Source organism: Chenopodium album, chromosome 2, assembly GCF_948465745.1.
Source record: "Chenopodium album chromosome 2, dcCheAlbu1.1, whole genome shotgun sequence".
NCBI lineage: Eukaryota > Viridiplantae > Streptophyta > Magnoliopsida > Caryophyllales > Amaranthaceae > Chenopodium > Chenopodium album.
The window spans coordinates 85,982,133-86,010,106 of NC_137835.1; the positions used below are offsets into that span (position 1 = coordinate 85,982,133).

Below are 27,974 nucleotides of genomic sequence, written 5' to 3' on the forward strand. Positions count from 1 at the left end.
TTAGCTAGAGTAAGGCCTTTCGGTGTAGAGCTGATAGGCGTGTCGCGTACCTAACAAAAATAACCTAACAAGACCACTACTATGTAGACGGGCAAGTAAGGGTCGGATCCCAAGAGACTATAGTTCAGCTAATTAATTAGACTCAAGTAACTACTAAGCAAGTAACCAAATCAAATAAGTGAGAATTAATAACTAAGAACAATATCAACTAATAAGCAATGAATAATAATACTATGGAATTAATCAAGAACTAAAAACATCTAAGATTAAGTATCCCCACTAACATGAATCAATGCAATAGAACAATCCCTTTCCCTCAATTAAATCAATAAACATTCCACAGGACAGATGCTCCCTAAAACAATACTAAGAGTTTCTTTCGATCAACTAATAGCTTCCCTAACATGCAATCATACCTATTTTCATGGAATCATACATATTAAAGACATTGAGAACGGCATCCTATAAGTCCTAGCAAGAACAATTAGCTATTTTCATGCATAAAAGCTCCAACTTTTAATTAGGGTTCTAAAATCAATTAAGAATCAACTTTCGTTGTAAACCTAATCACATTCAACAATACTATTTCTAGTTAATCATTGATAATAAAACCAACCCTAACAAAGAGGAATTACAAATTAATTAAATTGGGAATTGGGAATCAAATAACACATCAATCCATATTAGGGTTCAACCTAACCCTAGATTATGAAACTACTCACACATGATAATAGAAATAACAAGACAAATAATTAAAGAAAACATAATAACAATAGAAAATTAAAGAGATTAAAGATGAAAGAGAAATACTTGAAATTGAATTAAGATGAATGCTTCAATGGAGTTCTATGTGTTCTCTCCAAAACAACGTAGAATGGAAAAAGTTATAATAAAAACTAGATGTTTTAAAATAGGGTTAAAACCCCTATTTATACTTTCCTAAAAATAAACATAAAATAATAAATAAAATAAATCTCCTGCGCACACGTACACGGCCGTGTAGCTGAGAGGTACATGAGCGTGTAGCTCGTGGTACACGACCGTGTAGCTCGTGGTACACGACCGTGTAGCTCGTGGTACACGACCGTGTAGCTCGTGGTACACGACCGTGTAGCAAACACTCGAACTTGGAACCTTCGCATGACCGTGTAGTTAAGGGTACACGACCATGTAGCATTATCATCAATCATCATCTAACACTCCAATACACTTCTCATGACTTGCAAATCTCTTTATAAAGCTCTCCAATCCACCTCAAAATGTCGTGGCATGCTCATAATCACTCCAAATGCTCCATTTCATCCGAAAGTCTTCATATGCCTACAAAAATCAATCAAATAGACCAAGCCACACTAGAAGAAGGATATTAGCGAGAAATAGCTCCGTAGAGCTTAGAAATCATACAAAAATAGCTATAAATCGAGGGTAAAATATGGTATAGAATGTCTACATCAAATTCCCCCAAGCTAGCTTCTTGCTTGCCCTCAAGCAAGACAATCAATGACTAGCAACAACCAAATAAACATACTTCACCCCATAATACATTTGAAAAATCATACTCGAAATTGAGATTAGACACACAAGCATCTTAGTCAACCAATCACCTCATTCAGATTATCAATCAACCTGAATAGCCATCAAACAGAGTCAACCATGTACACATAAGGAATCGATGACTAGATTATCTCACTTAGTGGTCACTCCGCACAATTTTATGTGGCGAGCTAAAAATGAGCCCGATCTCTCTCCATCCCCACTAATAATAACAACCCCCCATTCTCACAACACTCGTGTGTTTAGAGGGTAATAATGCCGCTCAACCTAGTCAAAAGTCGACTCGAAATGTTACACATACTCCAGCATTTTGACAAAAGACTCGTTTCACATGAACACAATACTATGCACGAAGGTCAGAAGGTCTTTTTTTCAAGCTTGTAATGTAGGCCGGGTGAAAATGGGTAGGAAAAATTTGGAAAATGTAGGCAAATTATAGCCCCTCAGGGAAGCCATCAAAAATGAACAATACAAATCAAAATCCCATCGAACTAATTCACAAGAATACACACTCCAAACACAACTTGAATTAAGAGCAACTACCACCTTATTCACCCTACATAATCAATTCATCACACTATTCTTATTTTTGAAGTTCTTTTATTTATCCTTCAAGAAGCTTAATTTTTTCTTTTCTTTTTTCATTTTTTTTTTTCAAACTATGAGAGCTTAAAAAAAAAAAATAGATCATATAGCAAAAAATTCAAGAACCTTCAAGCTTCAAATTAATCTTCTCCAAAACATCATCACAAACCATAGAGAATACCAAGATAGATGGCTCCCCCAAGCTAGACTTGAGATAAGTTACTAATTGGGGCCGATAGGTTAATTTTGTGACTTAGATGAAAAACATGGACAAGGCTACAACATGGATAAGCAAGAAGGGGACAAACGTTTCTAAATTCATCTGGAGGCTACCTAATGAACATGGCCTTCGTCCTCCTCATCGTGCATGTGCAATGTACCATGACACACTACTAAAAGTCTCAAGACAAAACTAAGATCAATGTCACACCAGGAACTAACACGCATGAATAAATAATAAAGGCTCAAGCCTCACAGTTAGCACAGTCAAGCTCCAGATTCATACACAGTTGCACAAAGTTGATTTCCATTAGGCCAAGACAACCCAATATCAGATCGTGATCATTTAATCCGCATTGCAAGTCTTTCAATAAAAATCAAGCCAAAAACCTTTAAATCATCAAGGATAGGGGCACAGAAAAGTAGTTTACTAGCCATTCATCGTCATGATTCACAAAGTAACTACCCAAAGCCAAAAGTAATCCCTCCCCCAAGCTAAACTTCACATTGTCCTCAATGTGAACATATATTGAATAAGAACAAGCAAGGGAAAAAGAAAACTAGGCCCTACTGACAGAGGAGGGATCATACCTAAGGGCGGAGCTGGGACCGCCCTCAAAATAACGTCGCATTGTAACCCCAAAACACTAAAATAATAATAATAATAATAATAAATAAATAGAAAAAATAAAGGGAAAATAAAATAAATAAAAAAAACGGAATGGGTTGCCTCCCATTTAGCGCTTGTTTAAGGTCTTTAGCTCGACCCCTCTTTAGTAGCTCAACCTGGGTCACCACACGAAGAAGATACTCTGTGGTATTTCTCATCAATATATCCACCTCCAAACGACTCCTTCAAATTAGAGTTGATGTGCTTTGTATCCGAGCTTATTTTGATGTAGCTAAACCCATCGTGTGGTGGAATATTGTCCTTTTTGCGCACATGATTTCTATTGGAAACACACTTATTAACCAAAGGGTTAGTAGCATCAATTCTCAAACAGGTATCACCATCAAAAGTAAAATTATGGTCATTGAAAAGCTTAAACACAACTTGTTTATCCTGAGCTCTAATGGTCACTTGTCCTTTAGGAACATCTATTAAAGCTTGACTTGTAGCAAGAAAAGGACGACCAAAGATTAATGGGATCTTAAGGTCTTCTGTCATATCCACTACAACAAAGTCAACTGGAAATACAAGTTCACCAATCCCAACTAATACATCTTCAACTACACCCTTAGGGAGTCTAACAGTTCTATCAGCCATTTGAAGAGATATGGGAGAGGGTTTAAGTTTTTTCAAACCTAATTTTTCATACAAAGAAGAAGGCATTAAATTAACACTAGCACCTAAATCACACAAGACCCTATCAAAATATGTTTCGTTTATCATACAAGGGATAGTAAAACTACCAGGATCATGCAATTTAGGTGGTAAGCTATCATGTAAAGGATCAGGACATTTCTCCTTTACTACCAAACTTTCTAATTTCTTATCATTATGATCATGATCTAGAATTCCTTTCACAAAATTTGCAAATTGAGGCATTTGAACTACAAGATCGGAAAAAGGAATGGTAGCATATACCTTCTTAAGAGTCTCGGAATACTTCCCAAAATGCTTATCGAGCACAGCTTTTGATAACCTTTGCGGGAAAGGCATCGGCTCCTCATATGCTTGTGGAGCAACATATTTGGGACCTTCTCTCTCATGCTTCTCAGTTCTTGACTCCACATTGCACACTTTCTCTTCTAATCCACCCGTAAACAATTCATCACTCTTCACGAAGATTGCATTGCATTGTTTCGTCTGGACTTTTGCTTGATCTTGAAGAGTTGATAGATGACTCACTTGTTGTGATAGTTGAGAAAGATGAGTTTCTATCCTCTTATTTTGAGCAACAAGCAATTGAATCGAGTTTTCAAAATATTCATTTTGCTTTGCTTGTAAATCAAATTGCTTTGATATAAGCTCTTGTTGTTGACGCTGGGAGGTAGCAAAAGTCTCCATAATGGATTCAAGATTTGAAGATTGAGGTGGTGGTTGGTGCATGAGATGATGATTTAAAGGTGCCATTGCCTGAAAAGCTGGTGGTGGTGGAGGATTTGCTATAGCTTGAGTGTTCTTGTATGAGAACCCTTGATGATTTCTCCACCCTTCATCAAATGGCCTTGTGGAGGTCGTGGTATAGAAAGCATTAGCTTGATCAATCGTCATTCCATCATAATTGGGCTGACACTCCCGCGCAGTATGGCCTTGCAATCCACACATTTGACAAGTTTCCATCGAGGGTCGAGAGGACTCAACTTGGAGTTGATTTACTTTATGAGTTAGTGCCTGCACAGAACTAGTCAACATGGTTAGCGCATCAACATCATGTTTATTACCTGTGTTGATAGCATTTCGTCCCCTTGGATGGTAATTATCATTAGCCGCCATCTTCTCAATCAAATCCTTCGCATCGGTTGGATTCTTTGTCATGATAGAACCTCCAGACGCAGCATCAATGTATATGCGAAACTCATGGGTTAAACCATTATAGAATGTTTGGATCAACATCCATTCTGGAATACCATGGTGAGGGCATTGTCTCTGCAATCGCTTAAACCTTCTCCATGCCTCATATAAGGATTCATCATTATATTGATGGAAGGTAGATAGCTCGTTCCTTAATTTCGCGGTTTTCTCTTGCCCCAAGAATTTTACTAGGAAGGCCTTAGCAAGCTTGTCCCACGTATCAAAGGAACCAATACCTTCATCTCGTAGCCACTCCCTTGCCCTATCCCTTAATGAAAAAGGGAAAAGGCGTAGTCTAATAGCATCATCAGTGACACCGTTGAGCTTCATAGTGTCACACTTTTCCAAGAAACTATCAATGTGAGTCACAGGGCAATCATTTGATGAGCCCGCAAAAGAATCATTGGAGATAAACTGTATGAATTGGGGCTTCAACTCAAAACTCTGAGCGGTGACAGGTGGTCTAACAATACTGGAGAGAAATCCGGTTGTTGTATCCGGAATACCATACTCCAAAAGAGATTTTGTTCCTGGGTCGACCATGTTTCTTTTATTTCGATTTCTCCTTCTTCTACCTCTTTGTCTTCTCGCAGTAGCTTAGATCTCAGAATCAAAAGGTGTTAAATCATCTGAACCTGAACTTCGAGTTTGCATGCAACAAAGAAACTAAAATGGGAGATCACAGACACAAGGAACAATAGCCGAAGCAACAAAATATATGCTTAGTAAAACGAATCACAAATAACTAGAATGAAACCGTTAGTCCCCGGCAACGGCGCCAAAATTTGATAGGCGTGTCGCGTACCTAACAAAAATAACCTAACAAGACCACTACTATGTAGACGGGCAAGTAAGGGTCGGATCCCAAGAGACTATAGTTCAGCTAATTAATTAGACTCAAGTAACTACTAAGCAAGTAACCAAATCAAATAAGTGAGAATTAATAACTAAGAACAATATCAACTAATAAGCAATGAATAATAATACTATGGAATTAATCAAGAACTAAAAACATCTAAGATTAAGTATCCCCACTAACATGAATCAATGCAATAGAACAATCCCTTTCCCTCAATTAAATCAATAAACATTCCACAGGACAGATGCTCCCTAAAACAATACTAAGAGTTTCTTTCGATCAACTAATAGCTTCCCTAACATGCAATCATACCTATTTTCATGGAATCATACATATTAAAGACATTGAGAACGGCATCCTATAAGTCCTAGCAAGAACAATTAGCTATTTTCATGCATAAAAGCTCCAACTTTTAATTAGGGTTCTAAAATCAATTAAGAATCAACTTTCGTTGTAAACCTAATCACATTCAACAATACTATTTCTAGTTAATCATTGATAATAAAACCAACCCTAACAAAGAGGAATTACAAATTAATTAAATTGGGAATTGGGAATCAAATAACACATCAATCCATATTAGGGTTCAATCTAACCCTAGATTATGAAACTACTCACACATGATAATAGAAATAACAAGACAAATAATTAAAGAAAACATAATAACAATAGAAAATTAAAGAGATTAAAGATGAAAGAGAAATACTTGAAATTGAATTAAGATGAATGCTTCAATGGAGTTCTATGTGTTCTCTCCAAAACAACGTAGAATGGAAAAAGTTATAATAAAAACTAGATGTTTTAAAATAGGGTTAAAACCCCTATTTATACTTTCCTAAAAATAAACATAAAATAATAAATAAAATAAATCTCCTGCGCACACGTACACGGCCGTGTAGCTGAGAGGTACATGAGCGTGTAGCTCGTGGTACACGACCGTGTAGCTCGTGGTACACGACCGTGTAGCAAACACTCGAACTTGGAACCTTCGCATGACCGTGTAGTTAAGGGTACACGACCATGTAGCATTATCATCAATCATCATCTAACACTCCAATACACTTCTCATGACTTGCAAATCTCTTTATAAAGCTCTCCAATCCACCTCAAAATGTCGTGGCATGCTCATAATCACTCCAAATGCTCCATTTCATCCGAAAGTCTTCATATGCCTACAAAAATCAATCAAATAGACCAAGCCACACTAGAAGAAGGATATTAGCGAGAAATAGCTCCGTAGAGCTTAGAAATCATACAAAAATAGCTATAAATCGAGGGTAAAATATGGTATAGAATGTCTACATCAAGAGCAAGTTTGGGAGAATTGTTGTCCCCCGGAGATTTCTCCGTATGTACTCTCGGATGCTTTGTCCATTTCTTAATAATTACACCGATTATTTTTCCTCAAAAAAAGGGGTGTTCATAACCGAGTACCCGGAATTTCGGTTACCCGGAAGTGCAGGTAGTAATTTAGGCGGCCCATTACCCGACCCGGTAAAAGCGGGTACCCGTTTTTACCGGGTACCCGAAATTTTAATATACTATATTTAAAAAAAAAAAAACTGCTGATTTTATTACAGAAAAACCTTTTTTCATTAAAAACAAAAACTAATGTGTTTATTTATTAAAAGAACCTACTTTTTTCATTAAAAAAAAAACTGGTGTTTTTATTTTACAAGTAACCTGCTAATTTCACAAAAAAAAATTTAAAAAAAAAAAGAAAGAAAAACCTGCTAGTTTGCTACTAGCAACAAACAAAACCAACCCATCTACAATAGGTGAGTATAAGAAATTAAGAATTATGAAGGAAGTTATTTTTTTTTCTCATTAACTGATTACAATTGGTATGGGCTTTGGCTAAGTTAGGCTATACAAGATTACAATCAATCAATCACTAAGATTAAGGAGGAGATTAAGGCTAATTATATAGACTAATTTACTGACTAATATTCCTAGAATCAAGGCAGAGAATATTTACAAAATAATAGAAGATATTTACTTTGAGAATATCATTCCTTAACAGGGGGTAGTAAACTAGTAGTTTCAAACATACATGGATGGTTTTGCCCCCTCCAACAAACAAATTAGAATACACAAAACCTACTTCCACAAAAAAAAAAAAAAAAAGACACGGCTGACGTTGAGGGACTGACGGAGCGAGGTCGGAGGTCGCCTAAGAGGAAGGACGGTGGTCGCTTGAGAGGAATGAAGGACGGTGCTCGTCGCCTAAGAGGGAGTGTTTGAATGTTTGAGAGGGGAGAACAGAGAGAAGAGAGAAAAGGGGTGAGAATTGTGAGATGCGGCTATTAACAAGCCCAATAAGTGAGTGTGAGTGAGCAACCCTAACCTAAAGGAGTAAAGGGAATTCCAGCCAAGAAAAACAGAAAAAAAAAAAAAAAAAAAAAAGAAATCGGGTATTTATCGGGTACCCGCTACACTTAGATGGCGGCCCATTACCCGACCCGCAAATCTGATATTTTAGCGGGTCGGGTACCCGACCCACAAAAAATGGAAAAAAAGCAAATATACCCGTCGGGTACTTTGCGGGTCAGCGGGTCAACGGGTTGGGTTAAACGGGTCGGGTATTTTTGAACACCCCTACCTCTAATTCATACAATTACACTTGCCTTTAACCAAACAAATACAATTCATTCAGTCACAACATTTAAAAAATTGATGAATAATTAGCAAAAATTCAAATAGGTGGTGAGTTACACTGGGGCAATAACAATGTCCGATAGTAGCTGGATTAGTGAATTAGGGAAACATTCTTGTATTAATTCCATAATTTTACTGATATCCTACCTATATTATGCTCATTCCTTAAATCTACAATTTAACTCGAATGGCTAATTCCATAAATTACCAAATCAATACGAATTAAGGCCATTGTTACCTACCCCATCAACATTCAAATAATCAAGCAGGTTGTTCAAGAGGGAAAAAAGGAGGAATGTGGGAAAATAATGTTCGATTAGAAATTGATTGAGAAGTTACTTGGAACCACGATTTGAATTCGTCCGGCATATGTCGAGTTCAATCGGTGATCCAGAATGCGAGTTGGACCAATTCAAGTTGTGTTCCGCCCAGAATTCGACCGCAAACCCCTAAGAATCCATGCTTTCTTCAGCAAATTCGTGCCTTCTTCAGCCTAGGTAAGACCGATTGCCTTCTTCACCAGTCAAAAATTTAAAAATTAATTTAATGGGCATAAACGTTGAAAGTTAACGGTGTCAAGCATTGGTTCTCCCTCTGATAATACAGCTGACAAACAAGTAAACCACGTAATATTAACGAGGACACATCAACATTGACAACAAATGACTTTTGAGCGTTGAAATGTCGGTTCTACCCCCATGAGAAACGAAACCTGTTTCTCACAATGAGGAACAGGGAATTAGCCTTATTGAAGTGTTCTTGTATAGGGAGTCCAGGGGGTCGAGATTAGGGATGTCAAGGGGGCGGGGCGGGGCGGATGTTGACCTTCCCATCCCCATCCCCACCTAACATTTCCATCCTCATCCCCATCCCCACGGCGGGTCTAATATTCATCCCCATCCCCGCCTCAGCGGGTACAACTCCAAAACCATCCCCGCCCCACCCCCTACTTGGATATCCATCCCCACCAAAGACCCGCCTAATCCCCACCCAAGACCCACCTAATCTCCGTCTCTCAAATACACAATCCTACGTAATTAATACGGATTATAATAATTAAAATATATATATATATATATATATTACACACATTTTTGTTTATAATATTTTTTTTTTTTTGGTGTTTAGAGAGCCACAAAGGGCTAGGGTGAGAATCGATCCCAGGATCTCCTGGAATCGGGAGGGAAGCTCTAACCACTTGAGCTATACCTCACTCTCATTTTTGTTTATAATATAAGTGTATTACAAAGTGTTATAATTAATATTTTATTACACGTTATTATTTTATAAAATAGTATAGAAGTATATAATTTTGCTTTTAAAGATATATAAACATGGGTATGAGGTGGGGATGGGGCGGGTACGAAGTGAGGCGGGTGGGGCGGGTACAACTTAAAATCCACCCCCGCCTCATCACCCATGGCGGGTATGGTTTTTATCCCCATCCACGCCCCACCACCCGCCAAACCGAGACCCATCCCCGCCCCAGTGGAGCGGGGATGGGGCGGGTCTTCTACTTGACCCGCCCCACTGACATCCCTAGTCGAGATTGATCATGGGGTTAGGCAATTGGTCTAAGCTGCAACCTTGTGCATCTATATTAGTTGCAACACTAGTCCACAAGCCCAATTTCAAACACACCCCATTATAAAAAGCCCCAAACCAAAATGAGCCCACCCAAAAAACTAAACATATCTTTATAACGTCGCCCACCCAACCGTCATTTATACAAAACCGTCACTTCCAACAACTATTTTTTTTAAAAATATAATTTTTTTTACAAAAGCGTCACTCTCAAACTTTAATTTCTAATTTTTTTTAATAGAAATTTCTTAAATTTATTACTCCTTGATTTTCTCTCTCTAACAATCAAACACAATTCACCCTCTCTCTTAAAAAAACAACCATGGATATTCGAGATGAGATGAAAAATCAAACGGATTATCCCAAAAATGATAATTTTATGTAAATATCACTTAATTTTGTTTGAATTTATATAAACCACTTAATTTTATTTAAATAATGTTTGATACTCTGTTGTTCGAAATTTTTATTGGGATTGTAAAAAAATTTAGTGCAATCAAACGGATACCTTATATTCATAAAATGTTTTACAATGTTAATAATATTAATATTTGTTGTTCATATGATAAATGTTCTTAATTTTCAAAAAATGTTATCATTTTGTCTGTTTTGTCTAATTATGCTTATGTTCATATATTGAATGCTTAGGTTCACTTTATGAAATGCATATATTCATATTTTTTATGCATATGTTCATTTTCGTAAATGCTTATGTTTATATTTTGAATGCTTATGTAAACTTGAAATGCATATATTCACTTTCTGAATTGCATATATTCATTTTCTGAAATTCATATGTTCATATTTTGTATATATATGTTCACCTTCTGAAATGCTTGTTCATAAGCATTCAATAAATGAACTAAAGCATATGTTTGTATTCTGAATGCGTATGTTCATTTTTAAAATGCATATATTCATATTTTCGACGCATATGTTCATATTTTTAATACTTATAATGCATATGTTTCATAATCATTTTATTTTTTATTTCTTCAATTTTCTTATGTTCATAATAAAGGACGTAAATTCAATATATATATGAATTACATGTTCACAAACCTAATCAAATTGATCAAAATTCATTACAAAATCACCACATAATAAATTGAAATTCATACATAGAACAAATTGATAGAAATTAAACAAAATAAAATTACAATTGAATATAACCTAAAAAACCTACCCAAAATTCACTATTTTTGGGCGAAAATATGGGTTTTAGGCTGAAGACAGCTTTAATACGAGCTTATAATTATTAAAACCGAGCTACTAATCTAATTAACAACATAAAACCATAAAAATTAAGCCATAAAAACACCTTGAAAATATGATTATAAAAATAAATGAGCAAGGCTCCGATACCGCTGTTGGGTTTCGATGAGTCTGACTCACATCGAAAGAAAACCCGAGGCAAGACCACACTCACAATTAATATAATCATAAAGCATATTTAACTTAAACAAAAAGAATTAAGAAAAAGATTAATACTTGTGTGCTTCGTTCACTACAAGAGCTCTTACTTTGAAAGCTCTAAGTCTCGCTCGCACGAAGACCTCCAACGGAAGTCCACCCGCAACTCGACCCTGACAATGATCCAATGCTTAGAGGTTAGCTAAGCCCGACCTAAACCCGAGTAATTATATGTGTTCAAAGGTTTTCTCAATAGAGATGCCTTTTTCAACACCTTAAGTGATTTTCCCAATACCCCAACTTGGGTATTTATAGGGAAAAACATGAGTGAGATTTGCTCTTCCATCAATGTGGGAGAATTGATTATTCCTTTTATTTTTAAATCAAAAATAAAATTAATCATCAAACAACTAATAAATCAACAAGTGACACATTTAGAAGAAGAGTTAGGTGAGGACCATAAGGAGGGGAGGGGACCAAAATTGATCCCCAAGGAGTCCCATTTGGCCGGCCACCTATCATCTCCCATGACCAACCACCGTCTGCCACATGGCCCCCAAGAGGAGCACAAAGGCAGCTGGTTTTGGGCTTACTACCACGGCCCAGCAGCTGCGGCCAAGGCGCGACTTGCGGCTGCAACCTTGGCCCAGCTAGTTGACTTTGGTGCGGCTGCTGCCCCATTGGCCGGCTGCCGTGGCTGGCACCTTGCTAGCCATGGTGTGCTAGCATGCACCAGCCAGCCTAGGCTTGGTGCATTTGCTAGCCACCTCGGCTTTTACCAAATGCCCATAGGCATCGGTTTGCCTGGGGCATTCCGATCCTTGAGTTATTTCGATAAATTATTGATTTATTAGTAATTTTACTGCCTCGTCCTTTATTATATCGACTCGACTTCCGACGCTCAGATTCGACGCTCTAACTCAAATTTCCGACGTCTAATATTAATTACTCGGGTGACTCATTAATTCCTTCCGAATTAATTCGTCACGTCGTTTTGTTAGTTGCTTGGGTGTGACCTGAAGGGTTCAATCAAGTTTAAGCTGTAATATTAATTATACATTAATATTACTGATCGAAAACGACTTCCATCTAGGCATTTCGATCACTTGACCTCACTGAATAATTAGCATTCTAATATTTTCGAACCCTCTATCGGAATAATACACTTGTTTGAAGGACACCATTCATATCAAGATATTGTATATGTAACTCTTAATTTCTTTCTCTCCCTTGTTATTCAGGAGGATTGTCAATCATAAGGTTCAACATTACATAATTTTTGACATTGAACAGAAGCTGGAACAGTATGTGCTTTTTGGTTAAAATATCACACTGCATATTTATTTCATGAAATTAACAATGGTTGAAAGTTGACTTGAAACATAAGGAACGGGCTTTTTGCATGGTTATAGCTTCCCCCGGATCAAGAATCTGTAAAATTTAATACTTCAACTCTCGTATTGCATTATTTACCACACGCCACTGTCTGAAGACCGATTTCAATGTAACCAACATCCAGACAACCATGGGCAGCCGTAAAGTTTTGGTTGAAAAGGCAGCAGTTCCTGGGTAAAGAACTCATCTATCATTAGGCCGATTTCCTCAACAGAGTGTTATTTTAAGAATTTGACTGCCAATATTCGGATTAGGGGAGAAAAGGATTATGTGATGGATTTGCTTCTCTTTCCTTTCTGTAAGCCCTGAGAAGTAAAGTATCAATAATCAGAAGTATGATGATACTGAACCCAATAGTAGTCTTTCAACAACACCAAGATCAGTTTTGGTATCCTACACCTCAAAGCTTAAGTTTTGTACCTGGTAATATTTAGACTTCCAAGTCCAACTGTTCCAAGCATAACAAAAAGGAAGGGAAGGGCAACTAAAAGATGATGTCTTCCACCTCCATGCACCCTTGGTACCCCAGTCCGCATGACCCGTGTGTAAGTAGCTAATATTATATCATCAATGACAAGACGTATAAAATTATAAATGTGGCATGTATTAAGTAATTAATTTAAAAATAAAAAAAACATGCTACCTGAACTTGAAATTCCTCCACCTGCAGATTCCAATTACACTAGATTTAGATTATTCAACCGAACATAAAAATGCATCACTATATCATCAATAAAACATTGCCATCAGCAGTGTGTCACCTTATACAACCTTGAAAATAGCCAAGGGGTTGTGATTTTAGCTCACTAACGTCATAATTCATGAAATTGTAGCAGCCATTTCTCAGATGCAAAAATGTTACCATGTTATGGTTTTAGTCTTTTAGACTACTCAAGGAACTTGACAGACCACTGCTTTTCAGCTCTTAACAAGGTACCAAACTACCACAAATGACATGACCTACTTTCTACAATCAGCCACAAAAAAAAATGACACATGACACATCAAAAGAAACAAAAAAACGATGACACTTTGTTTCCTGCTGTAACCTCATTAGCAGAATTGATCTTTTACTGTTAGATGTCAAAGCAGAGTTTTTGACAGTGCGTCATATTTACTAGGGGTGTAGTGTTCCAGAATTATCAGGAGAGAAGCACCAAGGTCATTAGCACTTAAAAACGTTTCCTCATTTCCTTTCCTCCCCAAGCCCAATAAACACCTAGAATTGGCATAATATGCAAATTATTACCTGAAGCAAATAGATGGGTTATGTCTGCTTTTAGTTACTCCCATCTTAAAAGTTTGTGCACAATACCATTGTAAAATGGCCCCTGTCTAGAAAATAAAGAAATTGGGATACTAAGGGTAATATATAATCAGCTCATATAATGAAGTGAAATGGAACAGTCTGACAGAATTTTTTCAATGTTTTTATCTGTTAGATTAGAAAAACAAATGTAGGAGATTAACTGGAAGCTGCAACTACAAGAAATGAAGGTAAACAATTACCAGGCAAGAGGCAACTATAGGCTTCAGAAATCTGCGGAGTGAAAATTAAAACAAGTAAAAATTATAGAAAATTAAGCCATCTGTGCTAATGGTTTTATGAAATTACAAAATCCATGATTAGACAAATGGAAGAGAGAAAATGCCTATTATACCATTTTGAATCGTGATTCAGCATAATTTCTTTTGTCAGCTGGAAAACGATCGGGGTGAGAATCCCAAACCTTACTTTTATAGGCTGCTTTCACCTGCAATCATGGTCTTAGAACCTTTAAAACAACTCCAGGTTATAAAACATACACATGCAAATAATGCAATTAGACCGCCGCCGCCGCCACCACCACCAGAAACATACAAAGAAAGATCATTAGAGGATTGCTAGCATGAACGATGACCACAAAATAAGATTTGATTAGTAAAACAATTTCAGCATAAAAGTAAGCAATAAAGTAAGGTAAAAAGGCTAATCTGGATAATTTTACAATACTCGACTACTCGTAATAGTAAAAAAATGATTGAGAACAGAATCCAAGCATATGATGGTATATATGTTAAAATCTTCCATAAAACAGCTAATAATACCTTCCCCGTCAATTTAGAAAAAGAAAACAAAAAAATTAGCAACATCAGAATTATGCAAATTGATGTCACCAATAATTAGGTCAAAATTAGGGTATTTACCTGAGAAGGGGTGGGACGAGAATTGGGAGGGAATCCCAGCAAAAGCCTGGCTTCTCCATTCTTCATTTTACCACCGACTCTATTGCAGTTGGGAGAGACCAGTATTCCAGAATTCCACAATTGCTACCGCCCACACGGCCACACCCCTATTTTACCACCAACTCTATTGCAGATTTGCACTTGTATGACTTGGCACAACGACAACTAGTGATCAATCTTGCATATTACAAAAATACTAGGAGTTGAAATTTTCAATAATCACTTATAATTATAAGGAAAATTTGTCAGAAAAAACCTTTTAAAATGAATTTTTTTATCAGAAAAAACCTTTAAAAACTTTTTTGGCCAAAGAAAACCTAGAGAGTGTTTAATTGGAAGGAAAAGGGTGTGAAATTAGGCAAAGTGGGGTGTAATTAGGAAAATAGGGATCATGTGCGTCGCACATGTTGTAAAACACGTGGTCAACGCCGGAGAATGGTGAGTCAACGTCGGAAAGTGGGTTTTGGCTGTCTTGAACAAAAAAAAATTTAAAAGGTTTTCTTTGGCCAAAAAAAATTTAAAAGATTTTTTTGGACAAAAAAGTCCCTTTAAAAGGTTTTTCCTGACAAATTTTCTTAATTATGATTAGTTTTTTATAAACAAAAAAATATAAAATATAGTCCACAAATATTTGATCAAAATAAAGGATTAGGAAAGATTTGTTAGGTATAAAATGATGTAAAACATTATCAAACTTATGTTAAGAATGTTTTTTTTTTTTAAAAGTAATTATACTCCCTCTGTTTTTAAATACTTGCTCCATTTCTATTTTTTGTACTATTCATTTGTCTCACTTTGACTAATGTTTGTGATTTATACATAAGAAAAAATATAGTCTTATGGGTACTTGTTGAAATCATCTCAATGAATGAATTATTAATTTTCAATTGTTGGAATTTATACTTATTGATAATTAAAGATATTACTGATAAAATATTAGCATCGGCATGTATGTCCAAGAGAAATGGAGCAAGTATTTAAAAACGAAGGGAGTATTATATAAACGAATTTTTGTTAATCTGATAGATAAACGAATTTTTGTTAATCTGATGGTATTTTTGTAAATATATTGAAAAGGCAGGGTCATTTATTCAGTACTTTTGGTGATCAGTCCAATTAATGTTTGCAACTTGCTTTTACTGTTTGGTGAGGAAATTACAAATGTACCCCTCAACTAGTACATGAAAAGACACATATACTCCCTCAACTAATACTTGAAAAGACAATTATACCCCCAAATAAACAAATTTTGCATATCTGGGGAATTAATTGGGTATAGCTATTATATAAGTTTAGTGAATGATTTTTGTATAAGATCTGTTTTTGTAATAGAATTTTTTATTTAGCAAAAAAAAAAAAGGACATTCCAGGAAATGACGCGTGTCATTGCTGGTGTGCTTTTTAGTATATAGTTATTGATTGATTGATGCGAAATAAATAGTAATGGTCTTAGAGCAATTTCAATGGTAAGTTAATTGTTAAATTAGCTTGTCATGCCACATGTGATTTCAAGTTAACTTTCTTTATAGCTATTTTGTACCCCAATAGTTAGCTACTAGCTTGCTAATTAAATAAGCTTGACTTTCTCAATATAATTAGCCCTAGAAATTTAATTAATTTAATCACTACAAGAAAATAACCTTTTCGTAGCGATTATTTTAACCTTTAGTATCGATTGTAATTGTAACAAAAAGTTTTCCCAACGAATGGTCATTCGATACAATATCCCCTGTTGCCTTAGCCTTTAGTAGTGGTTTTCAATATCGCTGGGGTTGGCCTCAATAATCGATACGAAAAACTACATCCAATCGTGGTGATTATTGTAGCGATTACAATCGCTATAAATGTTTAACTCATTTTCTTCAAAAAAAAAAACATGCGTATGATCTTTACAAGATTCGAACATGCAACCTCAAACTCTTAAATTAAATGTTTCACCAATAAGCTATGACATATTTTATGTATTCTTTGTCAAACAATATTTATATATCTAGTGTTGAAAAGACTTTTCGCATCGATTTTTAGGATTTAGTGGCGATTGTAAATGATACGATTTCTCAAAATTATATAAATGTGTAAAAATAGTGTCGATATCACTAGGTGAAAAAAGTCATTTGGCAGCGGTTCAAACCCGATCTAAGGCACCGGTTTGAACCGCTGCCTATGTGAGGGGTGCCAAAAACCAAGCTTTTGGCACCGGTTCAAAACCGGTGCCATAGGGTATAATAGGCACCGGTTAACCGGTGTTATATGCCTACTTAGGCACCGGTTAACCGGTGCCTAATACTGCTCTCCCGCCAATTTTTTTTTGGGTGGTAGATACTTTAAGCACCGGTTGCTGCCTAACCGGTGCCTATTCACCAATTTTTATTTTTTTTTGTTTTTTTTTTCCAATTTTCGTGCAATAATATTTTTTTTAAAAAAAATTACCTGTTTCCAGCAATAATAATAACCTGTAATTCCAGCAATTATATTAAATATAATAATTAATAATATTATTATTATAATAACTAATAATAATATTATTAATTATTACAATAAGATACAATAAAAATAATATTAAAAACAAGAATTCAATTATATATATAGATATAAATATTCCCAAACGCAATACAAAAAAAAAAAAAAGTTGCTTACATATACAAATAATAGTAAGTACATATATAATTAATATTAAGTTATATAGTTCAAAAGTTAACATAAATAATTTACAATTACAATGCCATTTACATGTTGAAGGTGATAAAAGACGCCAACATGTCACGAACTTCATTAAACTCCTTGATTGTCAACGGACCATCCTTTTGGACCTTGCAAAACTTGAAATACAAAAACATTATTTTAAAAATAATTAATTAGGCAAAACAATATGTATTTTATCAAATATTACCTATATGACTTCTATATAGCCCATTTCCTACATTACTTATCAAAATGGCCCGAATATGGCCTATATGACTTTACTTTGCCCATTTACTACATTTCTTATTAAATGAACTTTATTTATCTCATAACATGTCAATATTATCTAGTTATAGGTGTATAAGGAAAGAAATCACATCAAAAGAGCATATTAACACAAAATGGTCCTAATATGGCCCATATGACTTCTATTCAGCCCATTTTCTACCTTTCTTGTGAAATAGCCTTTTTGTTTCTCATAACATGTCATTATTGGGTAATATTAGGTGTCTAAGGCTAGAAATCACATCAATATAGCATTTCAATAAGTTTAACAACGCATTTTACTCAACATGGCCCAAATAGGGCTTATATGACTTCTATGTAGCCCATTTTCTACATTACTTATCAAATGAACTATTTCTTTCTCATAACATGTCAATGTTGGGTAGTTGTATGTGTGTAAGCCCTAAAATTGTATAGGAGAGCATTTTATTAAGGTTTATGACGCTTTTTACTTAAAATGGCCCGAATATGGCCTATATGACTTTACTTTGCCCATTTACTACATTTCTTATTAAATGAACTTTATTTATCTCATAACATGTCAATATTATCTAGTTATAGGTGTATAAGGAAAGAAATCACATCAAAAGAGCATATTAACACAAAATGACCCTAATATGGCCCATATGACTTCTATTCAGCCCATTTTCTACCTTTCTTGTGAAATAGCCTTTTTGTTTCTCATAACATGTCATTGTTGGATAATATTAGGTGTCTAAGGCTAGAAATCACATCAATATAGCATTTCAATAAGTTTTAGGACTTACCTCATCAAGCTGTTGAGTGTCCGTACAATGAGTCACAATGTCAAGCATGAATCTCATCACATACAAAGCACAATCAAGTCCATTCTCTTGTTGTGCGCACTAGCATATGACAAACAAATCACATCAGTGAAACATGCAAAGGAAATGAGCAAATATTTACTAACATAGATTTTCAAGATAATCACAATATCATGTAAATTACCAACGGTGTCTTCCATGTTGGACCCTTTGGAGCACGACAATGTAGCTTCTTCATAACACTGTAGTAAAAAAAAGTACATTCAAATTTGATTAGTCGTATGATTACTAAATTAGTTATTATTATCAATAATCATCACTAGGTTGCTATATATATTTACTTTTGCAATATAGACTTCACGAGCCACTTCTCCGATGATCGAGCTGAATCAAGGTGATAAATTGTGTTAGTGGAATTACAAATCATCATGAGGCTCCAATGCTCCCTACATAAGTTCACAATAGACAAGGTAATTAATATTTAGGAGTCAACATATAATGAGGCCAAATCGATTGAATTTGACATGGTTAGACTTACTCTCTATAACATGGGGCGAATATGAACTTGTCTCCCGCACGCGCTGATTCCCTTATACTCTGTTCAACATAGTACAACACGTCATGGGGGTTGCCTATGATTCTAGTAGTGGATAACTGCTCGGGGCATAACCACCCAACTTTACAAGGAGAATCAGTGTCAGTTAAGTGCTCCTGTAGTGCTCTGCGTGCATGAACATTGAATAATTTATTAGATGTAGGATAATCACCATCAATTTGAATAACTTGAAAAAAGTATAGATTATGTGGGCATTGAAGTACCTCATGAATGTTTGAATGAGGGAAATGTTAAGCTTTGCACCACGTAGAAATTCCTTCACATCTTCTTTGCTGATCCATGCAATTGCATCCTCATGATAGTGGAACATTGCCTTAGGAAGTGCAACTTCCATGGGATCGACCAAATGACAAGCACGGTTGTGAAGAAAGGTCATGTCAGCAGAGAGCGATTGAAGAACAATGTCTTCAAAAAGTGGAGTAGGTGGCATGGGTGAACCTTTCGAAGAGTGCAAATTCGACGCTTGTTCACTCTTGGACCGATGTTCACTTAGCTTCTTCTTAGGTTGATCAATTCTTTTAGGCTTCTCCACCCTCTTTCTCTTTGAAGTTTTGCTTCCATTTGAAATCTGAAATAGTTTGAGAAATAATAAGTTTCAACTCACTATCACTTATACATATGTAATTATGATATGGTTTGAGAATGTATAAGTTTATTGGTTGAGAAATGAAGAAAATAGGCAAGTGAGTAGCCATTTCGGCTCAAATGACCTTGATTTTGATGAATTGGACCCAAAACCTTAGAACTTAGCGATTTTAATGTAATTTCAAATGACAAACACTTATAAATATGTGATTATGAGTTGTTTTGAGATGAAAGGAGTTTATAAGTTGAGAAATGAAGAAAATAAGCAAGTAAGTAGCCATTTCGGCTCGAAGTGGCTTAATTTTGATGAAATGTGGCAAAAAAATTAGAACTTTGCTTCTTTTATGCAATTTCAACTCACAATCACTTATACATATGTAATTATGATATGGTTTGAGAATGTATAAGTTTATTAGTTGAGAAATGAAGAAAATAGGCAAGTGAGTAGCCATTTTGGCTCAAAATGGCTTTATTATGATGAATTGAACCCAAAAACTTAGAACTTAACGATTTTTATGTAATTTCAAATGACAAAAACTTATAAATATGTGATTATGAGTTTTTTTGAGATGCAAGGAGTTTATAAGTTGAGAAATGAAGAAAATAGGCAAGTGAGTAGCCATTTCGGCTCGAAGTGGCTTTATTTTGATGAAATGTGGCAACAAAATTAGAACTTTGCTTCTTTTATGAAATTTCAACTCACAATCACTTATACATATGTAATTATGATATGGTTTGAGAATTTATAAGTTTATTAGTTGAGAAATGAAGAAAATAGGCAAGTGAGTAGCCATTTCGGCTCAAATGACCTTGATTTTGATGAATTGGACCCAAAACCTTAGAACTTAGCGATTTTAATGTAATTTCAAATGAAAAAAACTTATAAATATGTGATTATGAGTTTTTTTGAGATGTAAGGAGTTTATAAGTTGAAAAATGAAGAAAATAAGCAAGTAAGTAGCCATTTCGGCTCGAAGTGGCTTAATTTTGATGAAATGTGGCAAAAAAATTAGAACTTTGCTTCTTTTATGCAATTTCAACTCACAATCACTTATACATATGTAATTATGATATGGTTTGAGAATGTATAAGTTTATTAGTTGAGAAATGAAGAAAATAGGCAAGTGAGTAGCCATTTCGGCTCAAAATGGCTTTATTATGATGAATTGGACCCAAAAACTTAGAACTTGGCGATTTTTATGTAATTTAAAATGAAAAACACTAATAAATATGTGATTATGAGTTGTTTTGAGATGCAAGGATTTTATAAGTTGAGAAATGAAGAAAATAGGCAAGTGAGTAGTCATTCCGGCTCAAAATGGCTTTATTATGATGAATTGGACCCAAAAACTTAGAACTTGGCGATTTTTATGTAATTTCAAATGACAAACACTTATAAATATGTGATTATGAGTTGTTTTGAGATGCAAGGAGTTTATAAGTTGAGAAATGAAGAAAATAGGCAAGTAAGTAGCCATTTCGGCTCGAAGTGGCTTTATTTTGATGAATTGGACCTAAAAACTTAGAACTTGGCGATTTTTATGTAATTTCAAATGACAAAAACTTATAAATATGTGATTATGAGTTGTTTTAAGATGAAAGGAGTTTATAAGTTGAGAAATGAAGAAAATAAGCAAGTAAGTAGCCATTTCGGCTCGAAGTGGCTTTATTTTGATGAAATGTGGCAAAAAAATTAGAACTTTGCTGCTTTTATGCAATTTCAACTCACAATAACTTATACATATGTAATTATGATATGGTTTGAGAATGTATAAGTTTATTAGTTGAGAAATGAAGAAAATAGGCAAGTGAGTAGCCATTTCGGCTCAAATGACCTTGATTTTGATGAATTGGACCCAAAAACTTAGAACTTGGCGATTTTTATGTAATTTAAAATGACAAACACTTATAAATATGTGATTATGAGTTGTTTTGAGATGCAAGGAGTTTATAAGTTGAGAAATGAAGAAAATAGACAAGTAAGTAGTCATTTCAGCTCGAATTGGCTTTATTTTGATGAAATGCGCCAAAAAAATTAGAACTTTGCTTCTTTTAAGCAATTTCAACTCACAATCACTTCTACATATGTAATTATGATATGGTTTGAGAATGTATAAGTTTATTAGTTGAGAAATGAAGAAAATAGGCAAGTGAGTAGCCATTTCGGATCAAATGACCTTGATTTTGATGAAATGATGAAAATTGCTTAAATTTTTTTTTTTTTAAAATATGCAACTTCCGCCGCACCGGGACACCCGAGGGAGCCGCCCCCGCTGCCAGAACAGCGAAGGCAGCCCGCGCCGAGGCCACAGCAGCCCCGACAGGTGGCTGCCAAGGCTGTAGCAGCCACGGCAGGTGGCTGCCAGTCTGCTGCAGCCTTGGCAGCAGCCTGCCTGGGCTGCTGCTGCCTCGACAGGCGGCTGCCATGGCTGCTTCAGCCTCGGCAGCACCTGCCTGTGCTGCTACAGCCATGGCAGCCACCTGTCGAGGCAGCAGCAGCCCAGGCAGGCTGCTGCCAAGGCTGCAGCAGACTGGCAGCCACCTGCCGTGGCTGCTACAGCCTTGGCAGCCACCTGTCGGGGCTGCTGTGGCCTCGGCGCGGGCTGCCTTCGCTGTTCCGGCAGCGGGGGCGGCTCCCTCGGGTGTCCCGGTGCGGCGGAAGTTGGATATTTTAAAAAAAAAAAAAAATTTGAACTTGGCGATTTTTATGTAATTTCAAATGACAAACACTTATAAATATGTGATTATGAGTTGTTTTGAGATGCAAGGAGTTTATAAGTTGAGAAATGAAGAAAATAGGCAAGTAAGTAGCCATTTCGGCTCGAATTGGCTTTATTTTGATGAAATGCGCCAAAAAAATTAGAACTTTGCTTCTTTTATGTAATTTCAACTCACAATCACTTATACATATGTAATTATGATATGGTTTGAGAATGTATAAGTTTATTAGTTGAGAAATGAAGAAAATAGGCAAGTGAGTAGCCATTTTGGCTCAAAATGGCTTTATTATGATGAATTGGACCCAAAAACTTAGAACTTGGCGATTTTTATGTAATTTCAAATGACAAACACTTATAAATATGTGATTATGAGTTGTTTTGAGATGCAAGGATTTTATAAGTTGAGAAATGAAGAAAATAGGCAAGTGAGTAGCCATTTCGGCTCAAAATCAACTTGGCGGACCTTGCATATTGTAAAAAAAAAAAAAAAAAAAAAAAAAAATTTGGCGGTTTTATTTTAAGAGTATCTAACGGTTTAACACTGACAAAAATTGAGAACTAAATAATTTACCTCCTTATTAATCAACTTCACACATGAACGTGGCCAATCAACGAAGCTACCTACAGCTTGCCAAAGCGTTGTTATCTCAACCTCCTCTATCGGTACGGGTAGTGGGATGTCTTCTAACCCCACAACCACTGAATCGATCCCAACCGAGTAATGATGTGGCCCCGCCGTAGCAGCTGTCGTCGGTTGGGCACTACCATACGCCACCAAACTAAACACCGTACTATTTGCATGCCCCGGGGCTAGAAGTGCACACCGGGTGTCTTCCTACACAAGTATATATATATAAAAAGAAGATAGTTAAATAGGACTTTTACAACAGCATAGATAATATAACGAAATTCATTAAGGTAGAGGGTTACAAATCACTTGTAACTCTGGAAATTCATGCGGTGTTTGATTTTCAAGCTCCCTCGAGTTCGCATGTGTAGGAGTAGGAACCTGCAACAGTACATCAATCATTGCACCTCAAATCTCAATTAACTCAGTATTTTAAAACTTTTAATAACCCAATTGATTTTACCTCAGGTGGCACATCTTCACCACGTATCTCATCTCCTCCATGTCTATCACCTTCTCCTTGTCCTTTTGGTTCAGAACATGAGTCGACCGGGGTACTCGTGAGGAACGGCAAAGTCGGTAAGTTCATCAGCTTCGCCCAAGCATTCAATTCACCAACTAACTCGTTGCGTACTTGTTCCTTAATTGATGCCACCTTGGCATCTAACTCCCCCGGTGAGTTAACACTGGCTCGAGATCTACCCGATTTTGTGTATTCGGGACCCATCACCTTATTCCATCCAAGCAATGACCCTCCCGAACCTACTACTCATCCTGGATGGTATGGCCTTCCCAAAGCCATGGTGAAAGGGTCATTCTCCACACTTGGTTCAAATTTGCCCTCCACCATCTCTTGAGTGTGCTCAAGCTATAGCATAAGGAAAAATGAGGTCAGTAAAACAGTTAATGGTTTGTACAGTGATTTAGATGCAAAAGTGACTTAATTTCAACAATTCATAGGTAACTTACAAGCTTATCCGCCAGTTTTTTGGCTTCCGGACCCTTGATGACCCATTTTCCGGTTTTCTTATCAAACGAATGGAGAGAACAAAAGAAATCACCCGCACGACTCACCAATGTAGTGATCGTGGAACTAGAGGGTTCCTTCGATGCCACTAGAAGCGCTTTAGGGTATAAACCCGAACCGACCCACTCAGGTCTCTTTTCACCAAAAGTCTTAGGACCCATACGATGGACGTATTCCTTCTATCTGCATTCGCTTGATTTTGCTCTCAAAGTTCCTACAAAACAAAAAATGTTAGTCTCATTACTACAAAAAGTGTCAAGCTATTATTCAATTGAGATCAGATTTACACAAACTTACAATGGCTTTCTTTTGACTCTTCATTCTAACGAACTCTTCCCAATCATCTTTTGACACGGTCGGCCATATTTTCCACGGGAGACGGTTATCCACTTTGGCATTCTTCTTCTTTGTTTGCACCTTCTTCTTCTTGTAGATCCACCGATTAGTCAACTTGGTCTTAAAGCCTCTGAATCTTTCCCCTAATAAAGATTCAAACACCCTTCTCTTCTCGGGATCATTAGGAATAGAAAACAGCCTCTGCAAGCACAAATTAAAACCGATTATTAGTTTCTATTTAGTAACAACCATAAGGTTAAGGTATCTTAAATTGTCTAAATGTGCCAAAAACACACTTACCCTTGTATCATCCCAAAATGCTTGAATCAAACCCGGAGGTACTTGTCGCATTACAAGTGTAATGGGGATTTTCCGCGAACATAAGCCAACTTGATTAGCATATTGTCGACGAAATTTGGGCCCGGGTTGGCTTTTGTTGTCATACTCCAAGACCATGGGACCGTCCGATTTCTTAAAGCTTCTCGTCGGACCCCTTGTTTTTCTTTCAGCCGGTGCCTTTTCCCCCCCTCCACCACCTGTGTTGTTTTCATCTTGTCCTTGGCCTTGACTTTCAGGAGTCGGGTTCTCACCAACAATCTCACGTGCTTTATTTACAATGGCTAGTGCACGTTCAACTGAAATTTCATAATCGTCAAGCCTACGCTCGAACTCATCTTGAGCCTGATCCTCTGGCTCACCCAAGTCATCCTCCTTATTCACATCATAAGGCACATCACTATCATCGGAGTCGTCATCCTCGTACTCGTCCTCATACTCATCATCGTCAATGTCCTCTACCAAAGGAGGATCATGATCGTCCGCCATGAGATATAAGCACCTGTCAAAGCAATCATAAAACAATATTAGTGTATAGTAAAGTATATGCATGATAGTTATTATGGTTATGTAGAAGCTATTTAAGCCATTTTCACCTACTTATTATGGTCCTATAACCTTGTATATGCATGATAATGAGTACAAAATGCCAATTTCAATCTACATATGGAAAATAGGTTGTTAGAATGAATAAATGTTAGTTCATACACAAAACAAAGGAGTTGGGTTAAGTAGAAGCTATTTATGCCAGTTTCACCTACTTATGGTCCTATAACCTTGTATATGCATGATAATGAGTACACTTAGGCAATTTCAAACTACAAACATGTTAAATATATGGAATATAGGTTGTTAGAATGAATAAATGTTAGTTCATACACAAAACAAAAGAATTGGGTTAAGTAGAAGCTATTTAAGCCAATTTCACCTACTTATGGTCCTATAACCTTGTATATGCATGATAATGAGTACACTTAGGCAATTTCAAACTACAAATATATCATTTTCGCCTACTTATGCTCCTATATACATGATAACTAAACTATATTTGCAATGAAACCATTACTAACTTTAAATCAAACTACCTCATTCTGAAATTCCTTCGTTGTGGTCTGATTGCATATAACCTGCTTCGTTGTCTATGTAATTTAGTACAACAGGTCTAGGAACAGTGAAAGGTGCTGAATCATCAAACGCATCATATTCTTCCTCATCCTCAACATCTCCAATGCCTAGGATTCTTCTTTTGCCAGCTAGCACTATAGACCATTTTGAATCCATTGGGTCAGTTACGTAGAACACTTGCTTAGCTTGAGATGCAAGGATAAATGGTTCCGCACTATCATTCAAGTGGCCAAGATCTACAAGAGTAAAGTCCTCATGTTTGACGTTACGCCTGATATTATCAACCCACTTACACTTGAAAAGAGCAACCGTGAAGTCACAATAATCAAGCTCCCATATTTCTTGAATTCGACCATAGTATGACAACTCTGCATCGACAGGTGATTTATCCTTAGAACTTACAAACTCCCTTGACGATGCCACAAGAGATACACCACTGTTTTGGGTGGAGGAAGATTTCAAATCACGAGCCTCGGTCCAAAAAGTGTACCCATTGATGTCATATCCCTCAAATGAACGGACATCATCCCTAGGACCGTACGCAAGCCACCGTACTGTATCGGTCACATTAGTATCATTCAATCCACTCATTACTCGATCACAAAACCAATCAAAAAATTTCTTATTATGCAACTGCATAAGTGCCCTTTCACCTTTGGATGGAAATTCGGCACGCAAACTAGCCATGTGCTCGTCTAAATATGGGTGCACATCTGAAACATGGTGCAACACATAAAGGTGTGCTTGTAAGAACTGATCTCGGTCTGGTGACATTCGTTTCGACCCAATTGTGCCATGACCATCAAGTCTACCTTCATGTCGAGAAGTAAGAAGACCAATAGGTTGAGCAAGGGCTATGTAGTCCGCCACAAAGTTACCCATCTCCTCACCCACTGTCCCTTGCATTATACTTCCTTCAGGGTGAGCTCGGTTCCGTACTTTATCTTGTAATGTACCCATGTGTCTTTCAAAAGGGTAGCACCACCTCATGAACACTGGACCGCACAACTTAATCTCACGCACCAAATAAAGAACCAGATGAACCATTATGTCAAAAAATGAGGGTGGGAAATACATCTCAAATTTGCACAAAGTCACAACCATATCTACTTGCAAAGCATCTAGTGTACAAGGATCAAGAACTTTGCTACAAATTGTATTGAAAAACGAACAAAGGCTTGTAATCGCTTCCCTCACGTGTTTCGGTAGAATACCACGGATTGCAATCGGTAGGAATACTTGCATCATAATGTGACAATCATGGGATTTCATACTTGTCAGCTTCAATTCTCCATTTAAGGTTACAAATCTTTTCATGTTAGATGAGTACCCTGATGGAACCTTAATGTCGTACAAACATGCACAAAACATACGTTTCTCTACCCTTGACAATGTATAGCAAGCCGGGGGTAAATAATTCTTTTCCCTTTACCCTTAACTTTCTTCTTTGACGCATCTTTGGCCTTTCCCTTGCTCTTCTCCTTCCCTTTTTTCGAAACATTTTCATCTTCTATTCTCGGCTCCTTCCCCTTTCTAACCTTTTCTTGAGGCCACAATTCTGGACGAATCCCCATCTCTTTCAAATCTAACCGTGCACCCTTTCCGTCCTTTGTTTTGCCTGGGATATTCATAAGCGTCCCCAAAAGAGCATCACACACATTCTTCTCTATATGCATCACATCAAGACAATGCCTAACGTCATGTTCTCTCCAGTACGGCAGCTTCCAAAAGATTGATTCTTTCTTAAACAGAGCAGCTGAGACCACAGTTTTTTCTGATTTTCCAAACACCGTTCGTATCCCTTTCACTCGAGCACTAATCTCAGCACCAGTCAATGG

At 36.5% G+C, this 27,974-nt stretch overlaps 2 protein-coding genes and 1 non-coding gene across 4 annotated transcripts; 1 reads left to right on the forward strand and 2 right to left on the reverse strand.

Annotated features, from left to right (window-relative positions):
• Positions 1–1,617: 1,617 nt before the first annotated feature.
• On the reverse strand, positions 1,618–5,419 carry LOC145578291 (uncharacterized). Its single transcript, XM_081635639.1, has 4 exons — positions 4,439–5,419; positions 3,772–4,246; positions 3,455–3,663; positions 1,618–1,626 (listed from the first exon to the last, which is right to left on the reverse strand). Exons 1-4 carry the CDS (start codon positions 5,417–5,419, stop codon positions 1,618–1,620), a joined length of 1,674 nt encoding a protein of 557 aa, XP_081491765.1.
• LOC145608100 (small nucleolar RNA R71) lies at positions 4,929–5,035 on the forward strand. The gene has a single exon (XR_014105727.1). It is a non-coding gene; the product is annotated as a small nucleolar RNA R71 (small nucleolar RNA).
• A 7,158-nt stretch (positions 5,420–12,577) lies between the features above and the next one.
• LOC145591907 (protein CAJ1-like) lies at positions 12,578–15,130 on the reverse strand. 2 transcript variants are annotated; one of them, XM_081648392.1, is made up of 6 exons: positions 14,973–15,128; positions 14,447–14,539; positions 14,295–14,325; positions 13,429–13,449; positions 13,206–13,338; positions 12,578–13,090 (listed from the first exon to the last, which is right to left on the reverse strand). In XM_081648392.1, the coding sequence occupies exons 1-6, from the start codon at positions 15,036–15,038 to the stop codon at positions 13,036–13,038; spliced, it is 399 nt and encodes a 132-aa protein (XP_081504518.1). In that variant the 5' UTR covers positions 15,039–15,128; the 3' UTR covers positions 12,578–13,035. The 2 variants fall into 2 exon arrangements, with proteins under 2 accessions (XP_081504518.1, XP_081504523.1); XM_081648397.1 differs by lacking the exon at positions 13,206–13,338 and having other exon boundaries at positions 12,578–12,955; positions 14,973–15,130.
• Positions 15,131–27,974: the final 12,844 nt, after the last annotated feature.

Coding starts and splice junctions, on each gene's coding strand:
- LOC145578291 (XM_081635639.1), bottom strand. CDS start 5,419: ATGGTCGACCCAGGAACAAAATCTCTTTTGGAGTATGGTATTCCGGAT. Junction 4,247..4,438: donor CACCACCACCAGCTTTTCAG/GCAATGGCACCT, acceptor GCTCAAAATAAG/AGGATAGAAACTCATCTTTC. Junction 3,664..3,771: donor ACCTAAATTGCATGATCCTG/GTAGTTTTACTA, acceptor ATGAAAAATTAG/GTTTGAAAAAACTTAAACCC.
- LOC145591907 (XM_081648392.1), bottom strand. CDS start 15,038: ATGAAGAATGGAGAAGCCAGGCTTTTGCTGGGATTCCCTCCCAATTCT. Junction 14,326..14,446: donor CTGAATCACGATTCAAAATG/GTATAATAGGCA, acceptor TTCACTCCGCAG/ATTTCTGAAGCCTATAGTTG. Junction 13,339..13,428: donor TGGAGGAATTTCAAGTTCAG/GTAGCATGTTTT, acceptor ATATAATATTAG/CTACTTACACACGGGTCATG.